The sequence below is a fragment of the Carya illinoinensis genome, chromosome 7 (assembly GCF_018687715.1).
Source record: "Carya illinoinensis cultivar Pawnee chromosome 7, C.illinoinensisPawnee_v1, whole genome shotgun sequence".
In the NCBI taxonomy this organism is placed as follows: Eukaryota; Viridiplantae; Streptophyta; class Magnoliopsida; order Fagales; family Juglandaceae; genus Carya; species Carya illinoinensis.
The window spans coordinates 27383170-27406200 of NC_056758.1; the positions used below are offsets into that span (position 1 = coordinate 27383170).

At 38.5% G+C, this 23031-nt stretch overlaps 4 protein-coding genes and 1 long non-coding RNA gene across 9 annotated transcripts; 2 read left to right on the forward strand and 3 right to left on the reverse strand.

Moving 5' to 3' along the window:
* Window positions 1–43: 43 nt before the first annotated feature.
* On the reverse strand, window positions 44–844 carry LOC122316780. The gene has a single exon (XM_043133564.1). The coding sequence runs from the start codon at window positions 602–604 to the stop codon at window positions 44–46; it is 561 nt and encodes a 186-aa protein (XP_042989498.1). The 5' UTR covers window positions 605–844.
* Window positions 695–3467, forward strand: LOC122316779 (probable indole-3-acetic acid-amido synthetase GH3.6). Of its 5 annotated transcripts, none has more exons than XM_043133561.1 (4): window positions 695–838; window positions 964–1354; window positions 1628–1735; window positions 1845–3467. In XM_043133561.1, exons 2-4 carry the CDS (start codon window positions 1065–1067, stop codon window positions 3181–3183), a joined length of 1737 nt encoding a protein of 578 aa, XP_042989495.1. In that variant the 5' UTR covers window positions 695–838; window positions 964–1064; the 3' UTR covers window positions 3184–3467. The 5 variants fall into 5 exon arrangements, with proteins under 5 accessions (XP_042989495.1, XP_042989494.1, XP_042989496.1 ...); XM_043133560.1 differs by having other exon boundaries at window positions 697–838; window positions 955–1354; XM_043133562.1 differs by having other exon boundaries at window positions 699–843; window positions 936–1354.
* A 1121-nt stretch (window positions 3468–4588) lies between these two features.
* Window positions 4589–6884, reverse strand: LOC122317000 (probable LRR receptor-like serine/threonine-protein kinase RKF3). Its single transcript, XM_043133880.1, has one exon. It carries the CDS (start codon window positions 6662–6664, stop codon window positions 4769–4771), a length of 1896 nt encoding a protein of 631 aa, XP_042989814.1. The 5' UTR covers window positions 6665–6884; the 3' UTR covers window positions 4589–4768.
* Window positions 6885–8128: 1244 nt separating this feature from the next.
* On the forward strand, window positions 8129–10748 carry LOC122317237. Its single transcript, XR_006244402.1, has 3 exons — window positions 8129–8778; window positions 9955–10127; window positions 10234–10748. It is a non-coding gene; the product is annotated as an uncharacterized LOC122317237 (long non-coding RNA).
* An 881-nt stretch (window positions 10749–11629) lies between these two features.
* On the reverse strand, window positions 11630–14136 carry LOC122316281 (protein FAR1-RELATED SEQUENCE 5-like). The gene is made up of 6 exons (XM_043132813.1): window positions 13578–14136; window positions 13050–13467; window positions 12149–12884; window positions 11940–12053; window positions 11784–11864; window positions 11630–11698 (listed from the first exon to the last, which is right to left on the reverse strand). Exons 1-6 carry the CDS (start codon window positions 14134–14136, stop codon window positions 11630–11632), a joined length of 1977 nt encoding a protein of 658 aa, XP_042988747.1.
* Window positions 14137–23031: the final 8895 nt, after the last annotated feature.

Genomic DNA, 23031 nt, shown 5'->3' on the forward strand with positions numbered 1-23031 from the left:
AGCGGGCCTTCAACCTTTTTTCCCCCTTTTCTCCTCCTCTTCTTTATTTTTCTTCAGGAAGCATGATGTCTATTCTAGGACCAACGTCCTGGACACCAGTACCTACGTTATTTGGCCCTACATTCTCCTCCTCCTCCTCCTCTTCTCCCTCTTCGTCTTCTGCTTCTTCAGGAAACGCAATGTCTATTCGAAGTCTTCCGTCTTGGCTATGAGTCCGTACGAGCCTCGGCTGCAAGTTCCTCTCCGCAACGATCAACAATCTTCCAGCACTCCTCACTTTCACCAGGTTGAACATTGGCCTCCCGTCCTCGTCCAACAAGGGCAACATTGGTGGGAAATCCTTCGAACTCGCCTTCGCGCTTCTTAGGTTTTCTTTACTCACAGTCCTCCTTGAACTCGGTCCGGTCCTCGATCTCACCGTCCACAGAGGCTGCACCAGAGTTGGATCTCCGTGGTCCAATCTCCCATCAATACTCTCTGTCCAGAATCCGTACCCTCTCTTATGGACCCTAGCGTCGTCTACCAGTGCTACTTTCAAGCCTTCATATCTCTCTCGGGCGCCGCCGATTGAGCAAAGATCGTCGTCTCCGGGTGATCCTTTCATGTTTGCATTGCTCTCTCTGGTGACTCCTGTAAAACCAAGATCACCCTCTCCGGGCGTTAATGTCTGGTCAGAATGAGCTTTTCCAGCACCAACTGCGAATGACTCGAGAACGTTTCCCTGTCGGTGTCGAATCTCCCCGATGACAGCGCGCAGGCCAAAAGTTGTGGAAAGGAAAGGACTATCCCGACGCTGGTGAAACGGCTCCGTGGTGGGATCGAAAGACTCTACAAGAAAGTCAGGTTTCTTTGTTTCTTAACTTTCTTTAATATTAATTTGTTCGGAGAGAATAATTATATAGAATATTTATATTCGAAATTTTCGCGCGAGTTAGTGATGATGTGGCAATCTAGGAACGGCAGGGGTCATGGGCGGACTAGCGTGTCTATTTAGTATTTATACCGATCATGGGTCAGAGTAGACGGAGAAGAAAGTTGCTAAAGTCACCCGCCGACCCGGAAAAATGACAGACGAGGAGATCTTGAGGATGCTCGAGGATACCACGAAGGAAGCCTCACGTCACCAGCTCGAGACCCTCCGGTCGATCCTCGAACGCCAGGCCGGAGTACTTTATCTCAGATCCCACCTCCAAGGCCACGATGAGCAACCGGTGGACGCCGCCACCTTCCGTCGCGCCGTGCCGTTGTCTTCCTACGATGACTACGTTGACCACATCGATCGGATGGCCGACGGACTCGTTGACCATGATCTGCCTCTCTTGTCCGTTGATACTCTACTCTGTTTCTTCTACAGGTACTCATCTCCTAAGACACTCCTGATTTTTTTTTTTTTTTTTTCTATTTACTGTTCTTTCTTATAATTAGATTTGGGTCGGGTTTGATCAATAACGGTGCGACTCAAAGCATTCTATTTACCAGCTGCAAGTCGCGCTTTTCGATGGTTTTTTCAGTCTTGAATCGTTAGAATTCGTGTATGAAATTGTCTCTTCAGAAATATTAACAAGTAAATTCAGAAAATACAGCAATATTATAATTGCAATTTAGAATCTTAGTTTGGATTTTGCAGCTCAGGGACAAGTGCCATGAAGCCCAAATTGATCCCTTACTTTGATTCTAAGCTCTCAAAAGCGGCTTCCTTCATGGCTCACCAGGGCAGCGCCTCAATTCTTCGAAGGTAACTTATTTACGCTCTTGTATATCATTGGTGTGGTTGTTATTGTTGGTTAATATGCTCCTACAATCTAGTTTTTATATATAACAAGTGAATGTGAACTTTCTTTTAGGTCGTTTCCTCCTAGGACCTCAGTGAGTAAGATCCTATGGTTCATTTATGCCGATAACATTGCAACCACCAAAGGTGGTTTTAAGGTTATGGCCGCTTCTACATATCCTATTCATAGTGGTGCCACAAATTGGTCTCAGTTTCTATCTTGTTCTAGTCCCCGCGAAGTCATTCTTGGGTCGAATGTGGAGCACCAGATGTACTGCCACCTTCTTTGTGGTCTTAGGAACTCTGATTTTATTGATGGAATTAGAGTCCCGTATGCCATAGGCTTGATCAAGGTGTTTGGTCTTTTAGAGTCCAAGTGGAAGCAGCTATGTGATGATCTTGAATGTGGGGTTCCAAGTTTGGAGATTTCTGATGTTGCAATGAGAGATTCAGTAATTGAAGTTCTTGGGGGGCCTCAACCAGAACTGTCAAGAAGAATTTGGGCAATTTGTGAGGACAAGAATTGGGGTGGGATAGTGAGTAAACTGTGGCCTAATGTAAGGTTCATTAGGTGCGTTACCACAGGGAGCTTGGCTCAGTATTATCCAAAGCTTAAGCAGTATGCAGGAGAAGTACCTGTGTTAGGTGGAGACTACTTTGCTTCAGAATGTTGTGTGGGTATTAACATGGATATTACGCAGCCTCCAGAGAGGACTCGATTCATTTTGCTCCCAACTGCAGCATACTTCGAGTTTCTTCCATTTGCTTCAGATGTGACTGATGTGGTTAGTGAAGAAACAGTAGACATTTCTGGTGTAGAGGCAGGGAAGATGTATGAAGTGGTTGTCACCACTTATAGAGGATTCTATCGATATCATCTAGGTGATATTGTGAGAGTTGTTGGTTTCTATAATTCATCTCCGCTAGTGGAGTTTGTGATGAGAGCTCCTAGAGCTCCTTCCGAGGTAGTAACTGAGAAAGATTTGTTACTTGCAATCGAATATTTTCAAAGTGTGTTAAGAAGTGCAATGGCGGTGGAGATCACAGAATTCTCGAGTTTCTTGGACTTAACTTTGAGCCCAAAGCTCCTGAAGGTTTACATAGAAGTTAGAGAGGAATGCATGTTTCTGCCAAAGGAAAAGATTGAGGAGCTAGTTGTTATTCTTAAAGAGTGTGGTTCCTCTATTGGGGATAGCTTGGGAGACAAATACAATGTGCAGAGGAAAAGAGGTGAGATAGACCCTTTGGTAGTATCCATAGTAAAGCCCGGTAGCTTTGATGCATTATCCCAGTTAGCTATTGAAAATGGAGCACCAGCTACTCAATATAAACCGCCCAAGATTATAAGAAATCACCAAATTGTTGACTTCATTGAAAAACGTATTCTTGTTACTGTATCTTTGGATGGTTAAGACCCAAAAAATGGATCGGAATATTCCAATTCTTGACCCTGCATTGTTCAACTTTCATCGAGGTATGTAAAGATGCTGTATGAGCTTCCCCCAGTCATTTTATAATACAATATAAAGCAGAAGAATTTGCCTGTTGGGGAAACAAGTCGTAGTTCCATTTCATTGTTCCACTTCATAAACATTTTATGTAAGACATACGCTGGATCTTTAGCCTTGGGCTAACGTGACAGAACATATATATATATATATATATATATAAGAATGATTCTCCTGCGTTTGTGTTTTGGCCTGGTTTCTCTATCTTTCTGAATGATTCATAAGACTCCTAATGGATGGAAATATGCTTTTGAATAAGCTAATTGTAAATTTACTGAACATATATCTCCTTGGGACTTTCCTATCATGAAGTTTATGTAAACGAATCCATATGTTTCTGGGAACGATCCTTGTTGACTGCCTTCTTGGAGAAGTTTGTTCTCGTAACTGTCTAGTTGTATAAATAAATCCTCTGTTTTAAAAATGAGCAACAACTACTGGCACCAACTTAATTAGAGGCTAAAATCTGCCACCTTTGGCCCAATCTCTCAATTTAAGCGTGCATGAAGATCTGCGATATTCTTCTACATGATACATTGCATATTGCAAAAGAGTTCATGACTTCCCAAGTAAAACATTTTTCTCTTGTCCAAAAAGTCAGTAATGGAATCTTCAATTATGCATCATAATAACAACGAAAATGACTTTACAAGCTAAACACTAGGGATGACATTCCGAAGGACATTTTCATGTCAAGAACCTGTAAATGACCATGGATTAGAATTGCATAAAAACAAACCTTTTCTGTCCGTACGGTCGCAGATGTAGCAAATGAGAGGACTGGAACTTCCATGATGCCTCCATTTCGAGCACAACTTGCTTTATTTGAGAACTCTTTTTAGAAGGCAACATACTTCAACAAGAAACAGATTAGTATATCTCTTGTAATTACTGCTCTTGCCGAAGTGTGATACATTTGCAATATTGGCATATGCAAGTCATCAAAACCAAGATCCAAGGGCGGACTACGCATACAGGAGTAGTGGAAACTAAAGTTTCCACTCACGACCGATGTAATAAGTTACACCAAGAGCTACATGAAAGTTAACTCATCATTGGCATGGATAAGGATTAAGAAACAGACTGCCGTTATACAGCCATTCATTAAGAGAAGGCCGGTTCCCCGACACCCCCACCCCCCCCCCCCCCCCCTCTCTCTCTCTCTCTCTCTCTCTCTCTCTCTCTCTCTCTCTCTCTTCCATTGGGTAAAAGTACAAACCCAGTGAGATCTCAAAAGTAACAAATGATTTGTGGCAGCTCTTTTAGCTAACCATGCTCTACTCCACAAAATTTACAAGAACCCACTATAAAATATAAACCACTATAAATATAAACCACAAAATTTACAAGAACCCACTATAAATATACATGTATTTTTTCTTTACAATAGGTCAGGCCGTTCCAAATTCAGGAACCATAAAATATAAACCAACAAATCATATCAGGGTGACCATATTGCCAATTAGATAGAATGGAACTCATAAAATGTCTATTCAGGACTCCTAGGCCGGTCACTTTCGAATGTGAATGGGTGATAGCCAGTTGAGCTAGACATGTGTCCTGAGCCGCTGCTGCTAGCAGATCTCTCAATATCGTCAAGCTCAGCCACTAGAGGAATCGGTCGTTCTGGGATTGAGGGAACTGAAAGGTCTGTTTCCAACATTTTCACAACCTGATCCATTGTAGGCCTAGCATATAACTGTGGATGAGAGCACAGCACTGCAATCAGAACATACTTCTCTAGAACCTCCGGCACACCTTGCTCCGGCATTCCACTTTCAATTACATCTAAAGTTCTCCCTTTCCTCACCAATGACCATGCCCAATCTGTCACAAGTGAGGGCTGGCCCTCATTGCTGCCAACGAGAGCCTTCTTTCCACTCAAAAGCTCCAGAAGCACAACCCCAAAACTATACACATCACTTCTCTCTGTCAACTGACCATACAAGGCATACTCAGGAGCAACATATCCCATTGTCCCCGCCACCCTTGTGCTCATATGCGTCATTCCATCCGGCGTGAACTTTGCAAGGCCAAAATCCGCCACCTTGGCCTCAAACCTCTCATCCAAAAGTATGTTACTAGCTTTGATGTCCCTATGTATGATCCCCGGTTGAGCCCCGTAATGCAGATAAGCCAATCCCCTTGCTGTCCCCAAGGCGATCTTCTGCCTCATCGGCCAACTTAGCTTCTTCTCCAAAGGACCAAACAAATGGTCATGAAGACTCCCGTTCTTCATCAGATCGCACACGATGATTCTCTGGTGACCCTCAAATGGAGTTGTGGCGGTACAGTACCCTCTCAAAGCAACAAGGTTGACATGCCTAACACTCGCAATAACCTCAACCTCATGCGCGAAAGTCGCATCCCCTGCAGCAGAACAATTCTTGAACCTCTTCAATGCAACCTCGGACCCATCTGACAACATGCCCTTGTACACATTCCCATAACCTCCTCTACCAATTATACTGTCCCTAGAAAAATTTTTGGTCGCTTGCTTGATGTCTTCGAATGTGAACCTCAATAAAGTAGTACTATCATGGATCGACTCCAGCCCAGAACCCAATCCCATCTCAATTTTACCGACCTGTCCTCTGTTCTTCATGCTCATGATTAATCCCTCATTTTTTCTTCTTCTTCTTATTCGCAACAAAAACCAACCCCCACCAATTAGGAGCAAAGTCCCGACACCGCAAGCAATCAAGACAACCAAGATTACCTTCCGCCGATTACTTTTGGAGCTCGAGGACGTAAAATCGAGCGAGAAGAGGCACTTGGCGGTTCCTGTATCTGTAGGCCCGTACAGATTGGCGAACGCAGCAGCGTAAATCGAGGGGTATGCCGTGCAGTCAGAGACGTTGCCGACGGAGGGCCCGGTCAGGTACGAGGCCTGAAGGGTGGAGAGGCTGGTGGTGCAGGAGGCGCAGGGGGAGCTGTTCTCGAGGGACTGGTTGCAGCTGGTGACGACGTCGTCCAGGGTTTGCGGGGAGACAATATGCTCGAACTGGGCCCTGGTGGTGATATTCATGCAGCCCCTGGAGATCCAGTCGGTCTGGAAGCCGCAGGAGGATCTGATGTTGAAGCCGGGAAGGTAATTGTCGATGAGAGCTTGGTAAGCGGACCAACATGACTCGGACGAGTTGAGTGGGGGGAGGAACGAGTTGGTGCGCTGGAGGTAACGGGACTGGACGAGTCGGAGGCCCTGGCGGATGTACTGGCAATTGGTGGTGAGGTCCACTTTAGTGCGGTTGGAGTTTTGGATCAGCCGTTGGAGGACGCCGAAGTCGAGAGGGCACGGATCGGAGTTGTTTTGTTGGGAAAGGATCGGGGAGGGTAGGACTAAAGCCAAAGCCATGGCCACAACGAAGAAACGGAAGAGGAGCATGGGTTTTTGGACTTAGATATTGGCTATGGAGTTTTTGCTTTCGAGGGGATTGGAGTAGAAGTGTGATGCTTTGGTCAAGCCAGCCAGCTTGACAGTCTCGAGTGATTGCTTCAGACTTTGAGAAGAAAGTGATTATGAGATGAAGAGGAGAGAAGGAGAAAAAGGGGGTGGGGGGAGAGAGAGCAGTTTCCAGGAACACAACTGGGGACGCAAGAGACCAAAAATGCAAACTAGAAAAGATAATTCACGTCCACCGGTCAAAATTCTTCAGATTTCCTTTCTTCCAAACAAATATTCTAGTTAGATTTCACTTCAACATTGGGTTATTTCTGACGAGGGTAATGATACACGAATCATACATCTCACAATATTTTACAGCATATATTATAAAATAAAAATATTTTTATAAAATAATATTACTTTTATAATATAGTTTACAAAAATATTATTAATTTTAGAACATTATTACCTAAAGTATTGTGAAAATTAAAAAATAACGAATGTTTGTCATTTTTCTTCTTACAATCATAATTCGCCCCCTTTTTTATCATAATTACCGGCCTCCGGATAAAAAAAAAAAAAATTGAAACTCACAATTCGTATTCATAATTAAAGATACCCCATTTCCCTAAAACATAAATGCCCCATTAAAAAGAAAAGCCAAGCGAACAATATTTAAATCGCAATTATGGCCAAAATAATATTATTAAAATAGCATAAAATGGTTTTGGCCAGTTACAACGGCCGGCAATTTGGCAAATCCGTACAGAAACGCCAAAAAGTTTTGTCTATTTTTTTTAACAATTTTCTTTAACTTTCTATAATAATTCGTCATTCTATATCATATATTTTTTATTTTTTAGTATTATTTTTTATTTTTTATTATTTTATTTTATTTTTATTAAATTAATGAGTTGTTCTATTTATTATTTATATATCATATGTTTTTTATAAAAAAAGATTTAAAATATAAAAATATTTCTATAAAATAATATTATTTTTATACGTTAGTTGAAATCAGAACACTGCAAATAGCGGATCTCTCAATCCTAATGCGTAGTGCCACACCGAAATTGAAGTACCAAGTTCAAGTTATACATATTTATTAAAGCCTTCTGGCAAATTCCAGCGCTAGCTGCGACATTCAAGGATGACATTCCTTTGCTTGATTTCTAACTCAAATGTCCGTTTAAATTAAACAATTGTTTGTCAAAGAAAAAATAGGCAGACCATATTTTTCTTCTGAATAAAAAGTACGTATAAGCGCAGTATGTATGGTAAAGGGGGGTGATTAGACAAGAATCAGGAATATTTTTACTGGAATAAGAATGCCTAAATGATAGAGACTGAATCTATAAAGATCCATCAATCAATCATGAAATCATTTCTCTGTTTCAGGTAGCCTGCCTTTTAAGGTTCGTGTGAAACAAAACAAAATGTTACAGCATCTTTGCTATACTGTAACATTGACCCACCACTGCTGCTACTGCGGCCCATACATATAGAGAGATAAAAATAGTTGAGAAAAAAGAGGGCAACTTTTTCTGACACTAGAAACTCAGCATCTCCAAATGTGGTGGGGATTTTTTCAGCGCAACGGCATTATTAATGCATGCATCCCTTCAGGACCCAATCGGAGACCCAATTGTCAGTGACAGTAGTGTTTCTACTCTTTTCACATTCCTTTGCAATAAGAAAAACTCTGCAACCGGGGTATATCTCCGGTGCGTCCTCGGCTCCTACGTGGCAGTCATAATGTAAATGACGCCGTTTACATTATGACTTTGGCTCGATGGGTATCCCCCCCCCCCCAGACATCCCCCACGAACCCTAACCCTAACCCCTGTCGGCTCCCTCTCATCTCTCCTTTCTCATCATAAAAGGTCACCCGACGCTAGCTTTGAGGAGCCCTAACCCAGAGAACCCATTTGACGGCGACACGAACCCTAACCCAAGCCACTCGGCCTCCCTCTCCCTTCGTCCTCCCAGAGAGCCGTGAACCCACTCAGTCTTCTCCCGTGTCCTCCCCCAAACCTCCATCCAATTGTCTTCACCCCCTTGAGGCCGCGACGGGACACGAACCCGAGAAGCAGGAATCTTCTCGGAGAACCCAGGTTTTATTTATTTTTTTTGTTGATTTTAGTTTTATGAATGAAACAAAAAATTGTGATTTTGATTATGATTTTTAAAGTGTTAATTAGTTGAGTAGTTGATTTTGGATCATCGGCCATTCAGTTTATTCCCATATTTGAATTTTTGAATTTTTCTTTATGAATGCAAGTTGTGATTATGATTATGATTTGCCATTATAACACCAAATTAGAGGGGATTCATCACTCATTATTGAACATATCGTCTCAGCTTCTCTGAGTTAGGATTAAGACGTGTATGTATTATATTTCTTTGAAGGATTAAGATGTGTGACTTTAATTGTTTAAGTGTATATATGGCATGAAATTCTAGATTCACGTTTTGTGATCAAGAGTTGGATTAAACCCGTTATTAATTTGAAAAATACTCCTTATAAATTAGCAGATTTCCTTCCAAAATAAGTTGAGAGAACTTCTTCTATTTTAATGTGTAAATTTATCGAATATTCTTTGTACATGCATAAAACAAATGTGTAACATTTTAATAGTCTAGTTTGTAAAAATAATTGTCTTTTGAATACAGGATTCACTGTTTGGATGAAAGGCCCTTTGTTGATTCTGGTGATTTGTTTTTGAATTGTTGAGAAACTTGGTGTGGAATTCTTAGCTTCGATAAAGCATGTCAATTAGCTGTTATTCTGCTTGTATTTGTGCTTTTATTTGGGCTTATGATCTGTCTCTCTCTAAAGAATCGATATGCACTTTTAACCATATACTTGCCATTCTTTTCCTGGGTCCATATCCACTTATCTAGCTACATAATCTCTTGGACATATATATATATATATATATGTTCAAAATGTTAGCTGCTATAATATATACTACACAAATTGTCAGTTGTTCAAAATGTCATCTTCTAAATGTAGTTGCATAGTACTTATAAGCTAGATCGATCAGAAGCAGCATGCATGCATGGTGTATGGGCCACATGATGGCGTAATTGGTAGCTAGCTAATTCTGCTAAACTTGGAGGCCGGCCAGCACCTCTAAAAAATTTCTGTCTATTGGTTGATAAAATAAAATGTGTTGATTAAGAGCTCAAGGTTCCACAATATTGTACCAACTATAGACATTTGTCAAAAGTTGCTATCTTCATTAATAACAGCATCATTATTCAACTGTTATTCAATTTTTTTATAGGGGTTCATCTTAGAATGTCAAAATCATCTTCATCAATATCTTCGTCATCTTTTCCCAAACGTACTTTGGGAAAAGAATTGTGCTTCTGCGAGCTAGAAGCCACATTAAAATGGTCAACTACTACAAAAAATCCTAGACGGGCCTTCTTAGGGTGTTCAAAGTATAATACGCAGGTAACTACATGTGGTTGTTGCCTAAAACATTTTTTGGTGATTCTGATGATTAATATACTGTGCACTCCAATCATTGTCTAATATATGCATTAAATGAAATTAGCAGGGCTTACCATACTGTAAGTTTTTCAAGTGGTTAGATGGTAATGAAGTGACTGAGTTACAATATAGAGAAAGGATTGATGAATTGTTAAAGAAAGAGAGAGATGTCGAGAAGCTACTTGAGCTGCTCGGAAAGAGGGAGATCGAGCTCCGTAAGATAGTGGAACGCCTCGAGAGGGTGCAGATGGTGCTGTCCAATAAAAGCGACGAGGTTATGCAAAAGGAGTTGGTGCTTAACGCACAAGAAGCTAAAAGAAGGCGTTGGAGCACGCTGCTTTGGATTTATTGTTGTGCAGTATTTTTACATGCTTTTTACCTAGTTTTATATAAGTAATTTGGGATTGTTGTTAGTAGTCATGTGTTTAGGTATTTTGGGAATTATTTTGATGTTTATACAAAGTGGAATTGTGGAAGTTGTTGATCAATGTGTTAAATATGTGACTGTTTGCACTTTATGTACTGTTTTATATGTGGATATGGATGTGAAAGATAGGTTGAAGGAACTTTTTTAATCATTAATACACAGATTCTGCTATTATCCAGGTTCAAATTCGAGATTGGAATTTTTTGGGAAGACAATATATGTATGAATTTTTACGGCAGTTGTTGATCATGACCAGTATTCTGGTATTTTTACATGCAGATTAGGCTAATAATGACAGCCTCATTAACTGAACCAATTGCCAAAACACTTCAATTCCACATGGCGCATATATAACCATCAAAAGCCGAGTGGCTAGTATTCGTTTAACAAAATTGATACAACCGGCTGCATTTAGTAATTCACTCACAACGGGACCCAGGTTCTCAAACCACAATAATTAATTTTGTCCCACTCCATTCCAGTCAATGATCCTGCTGGTTGTCCAATAAATATCTACACAAAGTGCACAAACACATGTAGTTGAAAGTCACGGAAATCAAGCTATAAATTCCTGTCAAGTCTCAAATACATTCTATAATAAGTAATTTGTTTATCCAAGTACAGAATCCAAGTGTATCTCCTTTGACAAATACCTCAAATACACAAAATCCATCCAAGTGCTTCAAAAACACAAAAAAAAACCAGACAAATTATCAGGAACTTCAACAAAGTGCACTCCATCAGTAAATCAAACACAACAAAGTGCAACAACCCCGCTAAGAACCACTGTCTCCAAAATGTGCTAAATCCATCCAAATCCATCAAATACACAAAAAATTCCCAGCATCTTATCCAAGTGCACAACAAAGTGCACTCCATCATTTCATCAAATACACAAAATATTCTTCCCATAATCCATGTGCAGCAGAAAGTCCCTAAATCAGAGATTACACAAAATATATCATCCTAGGAATACATTCATATCCAGACCCGATATGGTGTAACAAAATCAACCATCAAAAGCACTTCCGTCACATCATTGCAAAGGTTGTAATCCATCCAACCCAAATTGCACCAATTGTGATTTTTCCAACCCAATTTCCATCTGTAAATATTAACCCAAAATATTAATTGATAGCCACATAAATTAATTGTATTAAACTCGCAGAAAAAGTTTGATGACCACTTACGCTTTCTTGACTCTGAATTGGAATTTCTCGAGACTGGGGTCCAGTAATGTGTATCGCCACGCTTTCTCTTTCGGGAATAGCCTACTGGAAATGAAAGGTAAGTTATACAGCCATTTTTTGAAACAAAGTTTAATAAAATTAAACTTATTACTATACCTGCATGTGTCCAACATTAGAGACTACCATCTCAGAAGGGCCAAATAAATTTCTGTATACTTCCGTCACAGGTGTATCTCCTTTATCCACGACCTGGGTATCTCCTCCATCCCGCTAACCATCAAATACACAAAAAATATACATTAAATATCTCAATCATTAATATCTAAAGCAAATAAATGTGCGGAAACTTATTACTCGGAAATCACCTCTTTACGCTTCCCCTTTGCTGGTGCTTTCTTCGTCTTTACTTTAGCTTTCCGCATGTCTATCTCCATCCTAGATGCTCTCTTTAAAGATGGAGGTCTGCCTTTGCCTCGTACAACACGTGGACTACGTACTTCCCCAGAAGCACCGACTATAGTGTCATTCGCCGTACAATCAACATTAGAACCAATTTGAGTCATCGATGGGCCTTCTTGATTAGAACGATACAACTCAATCATTGCATTTAACTTATTTCTCGCATCCTCAGTATTCTCTCTCGAGTCTGATGCATAAGTAATCATCTGATAACAGATATTTAAGAGACAGGTATATCTATTCGAATCTGCGTGCTGTTCCCCTGCATCGAAGCTACTGTGGATTAATGTGTATCGCCTTCTAATATCCTTCCTCCATCGATCTAAAATATACATTTCAGGCAAAAATTTAATATCATTACACCTGAATACGGCCAAAATGTGACGACACAGTATCCCCCTCATCTCAAATAATCCACATGAGCACTTTGCCACTGCGTCTTCCTCACTAAAGTCCACAAAATGTTTAACGAACTTAGTGAACTCTTCCAGACAGATTTCATCCTCAACCATATATGTCTTTATTGACCCAACAGAATTATGTAACTTTGGATTCAAGTCAATGATCCCGTTGACTTGATGTTGAACTTCTTTGAACTTAGCTATCGTGTACAACTCTTGGAACCTCTTCTCAATCGGAGATCTAGATATACAGGGGATTGTCACATTAAATGATTGGAAGTCAGCGAGATTTTCATTCTCAATCTTTTTCTTCAATGCATTATCAAATTGGTCGACAAACTCTTTTAAGTTTGTCCTAGAATGTACATAACCGTCAAAGAATGCATTCATGCTCTCGCTTCGTTACGTTGTACTCATTCCAGCCCAAAAACAGTTTTTCAAAAATGCCGGTACCCAATGCTCAAGCTCAACGTATAGGCTCTGCAACCACGCATTATCTCCCAAGTTGTAAGTGGTAAGCAACTGATCCCAACATTTCTCAAACTCATCAACACATTGGGAGTCATATACACATTTCATCAATGCACTCTTCATCCCAGTTTTGTACGAACCATATGAGCCAAGCTTCTCAGGAACTTTCTTCAGTATATGCCAAAGACAAAATCTATGCCGGGTATTTGGGAAGACAATTGCGATAGCATTTTTCATCGCTCTATCTTGATCAGTGATAATAGCTTTTGGAGCATTACCATCCATGCATTGCAACCATGTCTTGAATAACCAGACAAATGTCTCTGTATCCTCACTAGAAATCAAGCCTGCTCCTAACAGAATTGACTGCCCATGGTGGTTTACACCAACAAATGGTGCAAATGGCATACCATATTGATTCGTTAGGTACGTGGTGTCGAATGTGACCACATCGCCAAAATACTGGTATGCCAGTCTACTGCGGGGGTTGCCCAGAAGACGTTCTTTAACCTCCCATCATCATCTATATCTATCATGTAAAAAAACCCAGGATTTTTGTATTGCATCCGTAAAAAATACTGTTGGAGCGCTCCAGCACCACCCGCGCCAAGTCGCAGATGTCTTGCCTTATCAATATAATTACGACAATCCTTTTTCAAGAATGGGAGATTCTCAAATCCACCCGCACCAACAACGAGAGATCCATAACTCTTATTGGCTCGGATGCCAGCCAAGTCATTTGTATCTAGAACCCTTTTTACGGCATCACTAACTTCTCTATTACATTGGAAGAAGCGAGATTTCTTTGGACTTAGGCCATGGTTATGGATATTATGTACTGTTGTCAACCGAAGCACTCCATCTTGCCTTAAGGCATTAATCTTTGCCTTACATTCCGTCTTTCCTGTCGGACGTGGGTTTGCGACATTCAGCGTCCTATTCCGTGCCTTCCCACCACGGGCACAAGAAAGAGTGACGTATCTAACAGAGTCATCTTCTTCCCTCTCAGTCCGTTTTATCATCACCCCAAACCCGCATTTTTTTTTCCATATTCCTTATAATAACTTAATAGCTCTTCAAGGGAATTAAACTCCATTCCCGACTTTGGCTCATCAATCGTATCACCATCAACCATTTGGACATTCTGGGATTTCTCGCCACTGCCATTATTCGAGTCATCAACTATAGGAGATCCACATGGCGCTTCAGATTCCTCACCATCAGTAGTATTATCCAGCCCTGAACCAACTATTTTGCTCGTGGCAGACCTTGTATTGCTGAGGTGACTCGGAGGTTCCATGATATGTTGAAATGAGTAACCAGCATTCTGCAATAAATTATAAAAGGTCATCAATTAATTTATTGCAATTAAGCCACCTGATTCTTTTAATAGTTGCAACAAAGCCAACTTATGGCTAATAAATTAGGATAAGTTATCACTACCTGTATGTTTCCTGGATATTGGTTACTAGCCGAATATGGTAGAAAAGTTGGTGACCACGTAGGCACAGGTCCAAAGTAACCAGACATATAATTTGGCATGTTTTGACTAGTTGATGGTATGGCCTAACATGTTATTAGATAAAGTTCAAAATGTATTTTGCAAAACAAAATATCAACAGTACAAATGTTAAATATTTTACCAATTATATAACATACATACCTTAGATGAGCGATTTGAGCTACTAGATGTCATCATAGTTGGTTGTTCGTTCTCGTTTCCCATGCTGGGTAAATATTCTAGAACTGTCAACAATTAAGTAAAACCAATAAATCTACAATCGTAAATACTTTCTAATTCCATTTAATCATATGACCACATAGTATTAATTGCAACCTCAAGTCTCTTGACACATGAATATATTAACATTTATATTCATCAACTGGTGCCAGATTGTATCTTCATTAACTGGTGCCACATTTATATATTAACAACAGATTGTGCATGCTAATAAACATGCAAATAATTTATAATCAACTATTGTTAATGAAGAAATAATGAAATAAACAATCAAATAATTGTTCAAAAAAAAAGCAATCAAATATTTTTATTCTGTACATTTCACGCTTTCTGTACTTATAAAACAAAAAAAAAAAACACATTTCATGCTTTGTTTTGTCAAATGAATACAAAGCAATAGAAAAAAAAATTCTGTAAAAAAAAAAAATGTCTGCAAAACGAACAAAGAACGACAACGGCAAAGCAAAAACCCAGAGAAAAACCGTTCTAATCTTTACCCACAAATGCAAATGAAAGAAAATGTAGATGAAAGAATAAGTTGCCTACCCAGTTAAAGCTCGTCGGTTCTGGTCTCTGGTTCCGAGATGGGCTCTTGCGCAGCTTTCGTCGCTCGGCTTCCTCCGTTTCGTCGCTCGGGTTCTTCTCTTTCCCACGCTCAGGGCAGCTCAAATCATCTGCAAAAATGTGACATGCAGCTCGTCGGCGAGGTCGGAGGACTGGAAGACGGGAATGGCGCTCGGGTTCTTCTCTTTCCCACGCTCAGGCCAGCTCAAATCAGCTGCAGATGGTGAAATGCAGCTCGTCGGCGAGGTGGGAGGACTGGAAGACGGGAATGGCGCTCGACTTCTTCTCTTTCCCACGCTCAGGGCAGCTCAAATCAGCTGTAAAAATGTGAAATGCAGCTCGTCGGCAAGGTGGGAGGACTGGAAGACGGGAATGGGGCTATAGTTCAAATCACGTGAAATGCTTCCCCCCCCCCCCCCAAAATCCCGCTGTAAGTTTTTTTTTTTTTTAATGCCGGCTGGCGTGGCAACTGCCGCGCCGGGGTTACTTCCCGGGGGTATATAGCAGAACTGTTGCAATAATGATACACCATCAATTTATCTGCTATTTATAAACAATTTTAAATATAATAATATTTTTTTATTATATTTAAATACATCAAATTATCAATAAAATTAAATTAAAATTTAAAATAATATAATTCTATTATACAGTTGTACACAAATTGTTAATAAAAAATAAATTTATCATTTTCCTTACAGTACACATAATTTTCCTTTATAAATATTTAGTTTTCAAAATAAACAAAATTAAAAAAGATTATAAACCGATATGACTCAATGTGATGCATTAAATTTTAAAATTATTTTTATTTTAAAATAAATTTAATATATTAGATCTAATCATATCAATTAATGAATTTAATTTTGTGACATTAGTATGTAAACTTACACACATGATCTAGTCCTATATTTGATAACTCTCCAAAAGATGGAGTGTCATGACTTATTTATCTCTATGCATTGAACAATTCAGTTGAATAAAATGTTAAAGAAGATAAGAAGATATATATAGAGAGATCACGCAAAGGCTTGTTAGTCTAAATATATAAAATAGAAGAAAACACCAGGGTTTGTATGTTGAGAGTTAGTTCTCTTAACTGTCTAGTTGTATAAATAAATCCTCTATTTTACAAATGAGCAACAACTACTGGCCCTTTGGCCGAATCTCTCAATTTAAGAGTGCAAGAAGATCTGCGACATTCTTCTACATGATACATTGCATATTGCAAAACAGCTCATGACTTCCCAAGTAAAACATTTTTCTCTTTTCCAAAAAGTCATTAATGGAATCTTCAATTATGCATCATGATAACAAAGAAAATGACTTTACAAGCTAAACACTTGGGATGACATTCCAAAGGACATTTACATGTGAAAAACTTGTAAATGACCATGGATTAAAATTAAATAAAAACAAACATTTTCTGTCTGTAAGATCGCAGATGTAGCAAAAGAGAGGATTGGAACTTTCATGATGCTTCCATTTCGAGCACAAGTTCCTTTATTTGAGAATTTTCTCTTTAGAAGGCGATTTACTTCAACAAAAAACAGATCAGTATATCTCTTGTAATTACTATTCTTGCCAATGTGTGATAGATTAACAATATTGGCATATGCAAGTCATCAAAACCAAGATCCAAGGGCGGATTCCACTCACGACCAATGTAATAACTTACACCAAGTCAACTCATCATTGGCATGGATAAGGATTTCTGAACATTTTCTAACCTAAACATATAGATATCACTGCATTAAATATTAAAGTTAAAATTCCCAAGTACTAGAAATAGCACTTAAGGTAATTAATTTTTCTTGTACATGGTGTTGGGCTAGCAAACTACAACGAGTTTTGAAGTTCCCATAGTTTTAATAATGTCTTTTGATTTCTCCAATATACATCTTTTAACTTTTCTAAATGCATTATTTTATTTTATTTATTTGTACTTTATCTAATTAGAAGTTCCCATTTTCAATGTTTAAACTTAGAAAGTGTAAGCATTAATTACCAATGCTTGGAGGGTTTCTATTGACCTAACTCTACCACTAAGTGGTCCACTAACAATGGGTTTAATACTTACATTGGGTGTGAGTAGAGGAATACCTTGCCCCTGTGTAGGCTGTGTTGACTCATTCATGTCATCTGTAATAGAGTCTTGTAGAATTAGTTCTTTTGTACGGTCTATCTATGATTTATCCTGAGAAATCAAGGAAGAACAAATCAAGGAACAACATGATCTTAGGAATTAAAGGAAAATTTGACAGCTCAAATAATATCTATGATTTACTCTGTCACGTAATTATAGGCTTGCAATTTTAACCTACATTTTGCAACCTACAGTATACAACATATATCACAATACTCTCTATCTCAACCTTGAGATAACTTTTTTCTCAAATGTCTTTATTGCCAACAGCGATGGTCAAAATCTTATCAATCATCCACTCTTTTAATTCTAAGTCGAATACCCTTTCAATAGTCTCGTCCTTATGATAAATAATTTGGCAAAACTTAAAGATTTGCTTATGCAATCTCCAAATGTAGTTAGTAACACTTGAATTACCCAAAAAAAGAGTAAATTAGTGCATAGATAGAATAATGGGTTGTCCTGACATTAGGTTTATTTATTTATTTTTAAATACAACTCATATGGTAGTAATATACTTTAGAAACAATCAATCAGTTGCCCAATATTATTGGCATATTCTTTCGAGGAAACTGTTTCAGAAGCAAGTTTTCTTAAAACTTGAGTTTATTAAACAACAATCTTCCCTCAACGAAAAGGAAATAACTAGATGAGAGAATAGGAAATCATCACAATCTGAAACTTTCAATTGAAAATTCTAGCAACCAACGCTTAAGAGAGAGAAACTTTCCGAAAGGTTTGACGACAGTCTCTATTGAAGGTGATCTATTGCCGATAGGCTCGAGATTGCTAATAGGCTAGGGTTGAGAGAGAGAGAGAGAGAGAGAGAGAGATCTATTGCAAGGAATCTGACTTGGTTAAGGTTAAATTGCAAACCACGCCATTTTGTAGATAAAATTATTTTTAAAAAATATATATAAATCAGGCTGTGGGTTAAAATCTGGTTACCATACCCGATTATGGGAGGATATGCAATCTACTATCTAGTTATCCGTTCGGATAAAGTTTGGTTATCCAGTTTGAGACCCGATCGAAAAAAACTTGAACCGATGAATAATACTAGAAATAGTACTTAAGGTAATTAATTTTTCTTGTACAGGGTGTTGGGCTAGAGAAATACAACGAGTTTTGGAGTTCCCTTAGTTTTAATAATGTCTTTTGATTTCTCCGATATACATCTTTTAACTTTTCTAAATGCACTATTTTATTTTTATTTATTTGTACTTTATTTAATTAGAAGTTCCCATTTTCAATATTTAAACTTAGAAAGTGTAAGCATTAATTACCAATGCTTGGAGGGTTTCTATTGACCCAAGTCTACCAAGTGGTTCACTAACACTCAGTTTAGTATTTACATTGGGTGTGAGTGGAGGAATACCTTATCCCTGTAGGTTGTATTGACTTATTCACATCATTTATAATAGAGTCTTGTGAAATTATTTATTTTTTAGGGTCCATTTAGAAAAATAATTAATAAAAAATTAGTTTAAACATAAAGTCAAGAATCAAGATTCAAGAAGAAAATGAGAAAGTTCAGCCTAAGATGTGTTAAATATAAAGTTCAGCCTATTATGTAACTTAATTAATTTGGTCCTACTTTTTAATCATTCCAAACCGTGTTAAAGGTATTGTGATAACCCTTTTTTACGTGTGTTTTCACTGAAAGAGTGTTTTTTTAATTTAATTAATATATTAGTTTATTTATTTTAAATTAATATATTTTAATTAGTTTTTAATTTATTTGATGTTGTGTTTAATTTATTTTAATCGTTTTACGATTTTAAAATCGTTTTCGGCAGATCTGTTTTTGGTTTCCGGAGTGAGGATTGGAACTCATTTCTTTTATTTTCTCTTTTTCTTTTTCCCTTTTTTCTTTTCTTTTTCTTGTTTTCTTTCTTTTCTTTCTTTTTCTTCTTCTTTCTTCCCCGTTTCGTCTCTCCCGCGCGCTGCCCCTTCTTTTTCCCCTTACCGTCGCTGCCACTTAGGCCGCTCATTGCGCCGCCGTCCGGCGGCTGTGTTGTACACCACCCCTACCATTCTCTTCCCCTCCCACCAGAGTTCATTCCCACCAATTTTCAGAGCCATCGGACTAGCCGTTAGTCGCCACGAGCCCCTGGAAGTTACGGCACCTGCCTGTTTTTCTCCCCTGTCGCCAGTTGTTTTCGCAGCCCAGAACCGCCGCTCGCGGGCATAGCCTACACCACCCACCCAGTTTTCTTCTCCTCTCACCGGTGAACATCCCCACCAAGTTTCACCTCCATCCGAGCCACCGTTAGCCACCACGAGCTCCTTCCAGCCACACGGTTTTTCACCGATTCCTGCGTCGTCGCACCACCTCCAGCCACCATCTCTTTACAGCTTCTTCCCCCACCTCTTGCCGACCTAACTCACCCATTTTCGGCCTCGATCCGTTGCCGGAGCAGCTCCCACAAGCTCAACTCTGTTCAGCTCTTTTTTGGCCTTCGACCGCCATTTCCACCACCACCCACGGCCAAAACTCTTTTCCTTTAAGTTCATAAACATCCCTAGACCATTCCCTATCAATGCCGAGCCTTGGTTTGTCCCTGTTTGAAAATGGGTAATTTATTACCCACGTCCACAGTGTAAATTACAATGTTACGTTGCTTTTCTTCCGTCGTTTGCAATGCCGCGAGCTTTCAAAAAATGTCATATAGCGCTGTAAGTAGTTTCTAAACTCTATTTTTAGATTTAAATATATTTTTCTCATACAATAAATATTTGTTGTTGGTTGGTTGATTCTGGACTAAGTCCGAAGAGTTCGGAAGTCGGATGGATTGAGGACGGAGTACTTGGTTTTGGTTGTATGTGATTACTTGATTATTTGAGTCATGAGGCGTGCGTTACATATTGCATACATGTGTATTTTATTTTAATTGAGAAAATCGTGTTTTGTTGGCGTAAATGGTTTTCGGGTGTGTGTGTCTCACGAGCCCAAGTTGGAATAGGTTATTATCTCGGTTGAGCTCCTCTGGTCACTCGGGAGTAGATAATACTGAGTGACATCCCCTGAGTTGTCGCAGGGCGACGACCGGATCGCACGATACGGTAACACTGTCGTGTCGACTCCGTGGTCCCTAGAGTGGCAGGGATTAGAGGATGGCCTGGCCAAGTACGCGCTGGGCGCGAGTCTGGGCATCGCTCGTTTAGGTGTCACACACGTAGTCGTTACCTGCGGTGTGGCACAGAGTCATGGTGTGCGGATGATCCCTAGGGGAGATCATGGTGCATGCATAATCGGATTGTTTTTATGATTTTTAGATGCGGGCCATTTTCTGGGAAAATGGCTAGATTTGGTTTCGAGACTTCTGATCCATTTTCTAGGAAAATGGTGGTTTGGGCCATTATCTGGGATAATGGCTAGGATGTACTGGCGCTTTTGATCTATTTTCTGGAAAAATTGTGATTTGCGCCATTATCTGGGATAATGGCGAGGCTTGGTTTTAAGGATATGTTTTTGTGGGCCAAATGGGTTTTTTTGGTGTTTGGAAAAAAATGTGGTTTTACGAGACATGTGCATTGGTTTTTCTGTCATGCGTATTATTTGAGTCTTATATGTTTTTATCTAGTGGTGTTTGGATTTTACTTACCTGCGGTACTATTTTTGGTTCCGTAGATTTTGGTGCAGAGTTCGAGAAGGAGGAGGAGGCTAAGCCCGAGGATGCGGCTCCTCCAGAGTTCTGAGTGGAGTTTATGTTTTGTATTTGGCTTTGAAATAATATTTGTGTTTTGTAATATTCTATTATATATGTTTTGAACAGTTTTGTTTTAAACAAGAAAAATTCTGGTACTTAGTTATGACTTTCGTCACCCGCTGCGTATTTTTTTTTTGCACATTTGTTGCTTTTACACACACTTGACACTCATCGATAGGGTAATGACCCTTGATGTCATCATCCGGACGTCTCGATTTTCCTGTATCCGTGCATGGGGATTTGGGAGCGTCACAGACACAATAGCTAATGTTCAAATATCTCATTGCTACACTCAAATAAAAGATCAGCCAAGCTAGGCTTCATTGCTAGCCAACTAAAATGGCTAAAACTTTACAAATTTTGGAATATGCACTATTACAAATACTCAGTTTCGTTCATAATGTGGTAAACAAATTAAAATGGGAGAAAGTAAATCCCAATAAAAAGATTTTATTCAATCCAACTCCAATTTCAACTCCAACTCCATACAATGGTTTCCGATTCACCTTGAACATCTAAAGATGAATTAATATAATTATTTTTTTATTAGATGCTTTAGATTTACTTCCTACTTAGCTATTTTACAAAAAAGTTATCTAATAACTTTAATTAGATCATACACGTAGATGTTAGTAATTAGTTAATGGTGAATTGGTGATATGTTAGTTAATTGATATCATAAATTAGTTAATTACAATAACATTTATAATTGCTTTATATAATTTGTAATTACATATTTAAAATCTTATATTGCTAATAGTGATAGATTAGATAAAAATTACATAATCAGTTATACAATTATTATATAACATAATATATATAATATATTTAAAAATTAAAAATGATTTATTTTTCTATTTGGTCGGTCTGGTCGGGGAAAATCCCACCTCCAGATTAGATCGAAAATCAAGAAATTAAAATTTCATGAATCAAGATTGATTGATCTCAATTGAAGTTGAGATCAGACCAATCCGAACTAGTTTCTCTATTCCAGACCAACCACCTTATAGCCCTACCCAATATATGTCTTTTAACTTTTCTAAATGTGTTATTTTATTTATTTTTACTTTATCTAATTAGAAGTTCCCATTTTCAATATTTTATCTTAGAAAGCGTAAGCATTAATTACCATTATTTGGAGGGCTTCTTCCAGTACTTTTGTTTTAAATCTCGAAAAATCGTAAACCTATAATTAGTCTATAATTATTTTATAATTTTATTTAAAATAAAATATAACAATATAAAATGAAAACTATTTTTTATTTTTTAAAGTAAATTTTCTCTCACAAGCACTCAAAATATGCTCTATAGAATTTATGGCTCAAACTCCTTAATGGGTTACAAAACCATATCCCTCTAAACAGAAAGTTTGGAAAGAGTTCTAGTCAAAGAAGGGTTATGCTGGTAATTAGAAACAGTCGCGAAGATATGTCTAGACCGATTGCTGACATTTCGCGATAACTCTCTTCTATAGTGATTGATTCTGTTCAGTTTCCATTCTAGATAAATACAGATCCTCATGGACTCGATTTTTATCTCAATGACTTATTTAAATAACCTCTAAGATTTTTAGATAAACTAGATATTATTTAGAAATAAATCAATAATTATTTTACATTCATCCAATAATTTCTAATATAAGGATAAGATAAATCTTATTGTATAGTCATCAAATTGTAGACAATTTTTACCTTTAAAGTTCATGTCATCTAAATTTGCATAATATGAGATCTCACATTGTAAGAAACAAGAC